Source organism: Rhinichthys klamathensis, unplaced genomic scaffold (assembly GCF_029890125.1).
Source record: "Rhinichthys klamathensis goyatoka isolate OS25496 unplaced genomic scaffold, OSU_Roscu_1.1 h1tg000036l_1, whole genome shotgun sequence".
Lineage (NCBI taxonomy): Eukaryota > Metazoa > Chordata > Actinopteri > Cypriniformes > Leuciscidae > Rhinichthys > Rhinichthys klamathensis.
In genome coordinates this window covers 4,957,686-4,961,780 of record NW_026606584.1, presented here as the reverse complement: position 1 = coordinate 4,961,780, position 4,095 = coordinate 4,957,686, and the positions used below count along the sequence as shown (strand labels likewise).

The 4,095-nt window shown below is 42.7% G+C and overlaps 1 protein-coding gene across 1 annotated transcript; it reads left to right on the top strand.

Annotated features, from left to right (window-relative positions):
- Positions 1–2,209: 2,209 nt before the first annotated feature.
- On the top strand, positions 2,210–3,689 carry LOC130081133 (zinc finger BED domain-containing protein 5-like). Its single transcript, XM_056246098.1, has one exon. It carries the CDS (start codon positions 2,332–2,334, stop codon positions 3,328–3,330), a length of 999 nt encoding a protein of 332 aa, XP_056102073.1. The 5' UTR covers positions 2,210–2,331; the 3' UTR covers positions 3,331–3,689.
- Positions 3,690–4,095: the final 406 nt, after the last annotated feature.

The following is a 4,095-nucleotide window of genomic DNA, read 5'->3' as shown; positions in this document are numbered from 1 at the left end:
TCTGAAATAAAAAATCTTTGGAGACTTTTGGGATATTGTAAGTACACAACTGCAGGAAATATATCACACTGTGCAAGTGATTTTTGGATATTTTATTACAAAATTCTTACATATTGTACCTTTTAATAATAGGCAGCTTAAAAGTATTAGGTACAATTAATTGATAATTATTAAGAACAGGATCTATGACATCTGGAAGCATCTCTTTCAGTAGCTTAGTCGGTATAGGGTCTAACATACTGTCACGGTGTGTGTATGGCAGGAAACACAAGGAGACGAGGATTTCCAGAAACAATCACACTTATTTCTAAACAAAACAATAAACAGATGCAGGCAGGGAATACACTCAGGTAACATAGACCAGTGGTTTTCAAAGTGGGGGCCGCCAGGGGGCGCCAGGGGGGACGCAGCAAGTTGGAAGAAAAAATTAAAGCAAAATTTTTTTTTTATAAATTTTATTAATATTTTACCATTATTAAAAAATATATATAAATATTTATAGTATTATGAGTATTGTTATGAAATAGTATTATAATAATTTGTCGAATATCTGAACAATAAACTTTTAATGCTAATCTTTCTGATTGGCTGGTACACTGTCACGTAATCTGTTAGTGTAGCCTTGGTAACAACCACCAGTGCTCAGCTATTCAGCTATTCAGCTATTTATTTAGTTAACTGGCTAGTTCTATCAAAATGGATAGATTTTTAAAAGGAAAAAATCAGACGAGCCAGCTATCGAAACCTCAGATAAAAAAAAAACAGAAAACGAACTCCTGGCCGAGTAAGACTCGTAGGTATGATGCAGCATACATAAAGTATGGATTTACCTGCGTCACGCAGAAGAATGGACATGAGTGCCCCAAATGCGTTCTCTGCTTCGAGATCCTCTCCAACGAATGCTTAAAACCATCAAAACTTCAACGTCACCTGAACCAGAAGCATCCAGCAGAGGCCGAAAAACCAATCGACTTTTTTAAAAGAAAGGAAGAACATTTGACCAGCCAGTCAGCAACATTCGTGCGGCAAGCTACTGTCCCTGAGAGAGCATTGAGGGCATCGTTTTTGGCTTCCTTTCACATTGCGCGAGCTAAAAAGCCGCACACAATTGACCGTTCGCAAAAGCCACGCCCCCTAGTTATTGTTGCTACGCCCGTCAAACAAATGGTCAAACACGACCAGCGCGACAGATTGCCATGACGGGAAGAGGTATACCCGTGCGTGTCAGTGACCTTTTTTGGAGCAATACCATGTTGCTCAGCGATATCCTCCAGATCGAGGCAAAAGGGGTTACAGTGTGCAGTGGAGGGATATATTCAAAATATAAAAATACGCAATGAAGGAGACACGACTACTATCGAGGCGAATGCGTATACCGGTCTCAAGCTAAATCTGAGAAACCCCATGACCTGTTACCTCAAATTCAACCAGCACAGCCTTGAAGAAGATTTTATAAACTGGTTCAGTGGCTCATGTTTGGAGTTAGAAATATATAACTCGCGCTGCATATTTAGTAATTTTGCCTCAAATACAGGATTATTCGCTTTAACAAGCAGGTTGTTCATTACCACGGCAACCGCTTGCGTGTCATGCTGAACGCCATTTTCGTGTTTAAAAAGTAACTAAACATAAGAGACGGAAAGATGCAGATAACCAGAACGTTATATTATTTAAGGTTATTTCTATTCGTTACGATATTGATATATGAACTGATGTTGTTAAGTGAGCATGCTTTCCCCGTTGCGAACGTGCACTGTAACGTTAGTCTACGGGTGCTGCACTGCTGCTCATTTTCCCCTGAGAATATCATGTTAACAACAACCCTTCAGAAAACGTAATTCCTTTGTGGATCCTCTTGATCTGCTTTCTCCATGTTTCTTTGACTAATCTCAGTGTCTCAGTCTCACGCACGCTGCACGCGAGTTAAGCATGTTCGACACATGTAACTGGGAGTGGGGCCGTCCACACTGTTTTATCCATTGTAGGCACCGCTCACGTTGTGTTTTTGGCTTTGGAAACGGAAAGAACACAACTCCTCCAGACAATCTCTCGGGGTACCTAGTGTCCGATTTACAAACGCCGTAGGCGCACCGCTTCACCATCTTGCTTGGAGTCAATGTTTGACGGACCTGCTCACATAGTAACGGTTGCTATGATGTGTGATTGGACAATGGCCGTTTTGTGGGAGGGGCCTGCGAACGGTCAATTGGGGAGGATTTGATACTACCAGCGACCAAAGACATTGTTAAAGAGCTACTGGGTGAGGATGCTGCCAAGAAAATTGACGCGGTACCACTCTCTGATAACACTGTGAGCAGACGTATTGGAGATATGGCTGAGGATGTGTCTGCTCAACTGTTGGACCAGGTGAGAGCTAGCGAATATTTTGCACTGCAGCTAGATGAGAGTACGGATGTGGCTAACGCGGCCGATTTGCTTGTGTACATCAGATTAATTTCCCAAGAAATGTTCGTTGAGGAAATACTATTTTGTAAAGCACTTGAAAGTAGAACCACCGGGAAAGAGATTTTTCAAGTGCTGGACGAATATATTGATTCAAATGGACTTGACTGGTCTCGTTGCGTGGGTGTGTGTTCTGACGGGGCCGCGGCTATGACTGGGAAGAACAGTGGGGTGACGGCTCTCATCAAACAGAAGGCCCCGAATGCGGCGTCCTGTATGCTCCATCGAGAAGCACTGGTGGCAAAACGGTTGGATGATGAGCTTAATCAGGTACTACAGGACATAATACACGTAGTAAACTTTATTAAAGCCCGCCCCTTGAAACACAGACTGTTTGCTCTTCTATGTAAAGAAATGGGAGCCCGTTTTGATGGATTGCTGCTACACTCAAACGTACGCTGGCTTTCAAGGGGGGCAGTTTTGAACCGTGTATATGAGTTGCGGAGGGAGGTTGCAGAATTTCTCTTGTCTGAGAAACATCAGCTGGCTGACCGTTTTACAAATGCAGCCTGGATTCTTAAACTTGCATATATGGCTGACATTTTTTGTCATCTGAATGTGCTTAACCAAAGCATGCAAGGGCGTGACACATACATAGTGCATATGCAAGACAAAGTACGTGCTTTTTCCCTGAAGATTACGCTGTGGTCAAACAAGCTCAAGGAGGGAATTACAGAAATGTTCCCACTATTACACCAAGAGCTGCTGTCATCTGGTGCTGAGTTGGACACCATTTCTCCACTGATTCAATCCCACCTGGAGCACCTCCAGGGATATTTCAGAGACTATTTCCCTGACCTTGACAGCACCCATCTAAACTGGGTAAGGAACCCATTTGCCCCTGATGTACGCTCTTGTCTGGACTAAAAATCACAGGAGGAGCTGATTGAGATGACTACTTCATGGGATTTAAAAATGAAATTTGAATCTCTTTCCCTCTCTAACTACTGGATGCATGTAAGAAATTACTTTCCCATCCTAGCTGAGAGTGCTCTGAAATGCCTTCTTCCTTTTGCAACCACTTATTTGTGTGAGTCTGGCTTTTCAACTTTAAAAGTACTTAAAACAAAACACAGAGCACGTCTAAATGTGGAGAGTGACATGCGTGTTGCACTGACAGACATAAAGCCCAGGCTTGACAAACTGTGTAGGAGCCACCAGGCCCACCCATCCCATTAATATGCTCTCTCTCTCACACACTCACACTCTCTCACATGCATGCACACACACACTGTTGTTGAATGTTGCCACCAGGCCTAGCCTTCCCATTGATATGCTCTCTCTTCTTCTTTTCTCTCTCTCTCTCACACACACACACACACAGTGTTGAATGCTGCAACCAGGCCCAGCCCTCCCATTGATATGCTCTCTCTCACACACACACACACACACACACACACACTCTCTCTCTTTTTCCATTCACTGACACACACAGATACAATGTTGAAATTACTGTACCAGATTTGAAGATGTTGAAATTACCATATATGAAGATCTGACATACAAATGTTATTATTACAACACCAATAAAGGTCAATGGATGTTCACCTAGATGTTTTATTTATTTATACATTTGCCGTAGTATTGTCGGTGGGTTCAATAATGCATCATGCAAAAGGGGGGCCTTGGCCA

Bases quoted from the DNA above. Each gene is read 5' to 3' on its own strand.
- LOC130081133 (XM_056246098.1), top strand. From the start codon at position 2,332: ATGGCTGAGGATGTGTCTGCTCAACTGTTGGACCAGGTGAGAGCTAGC.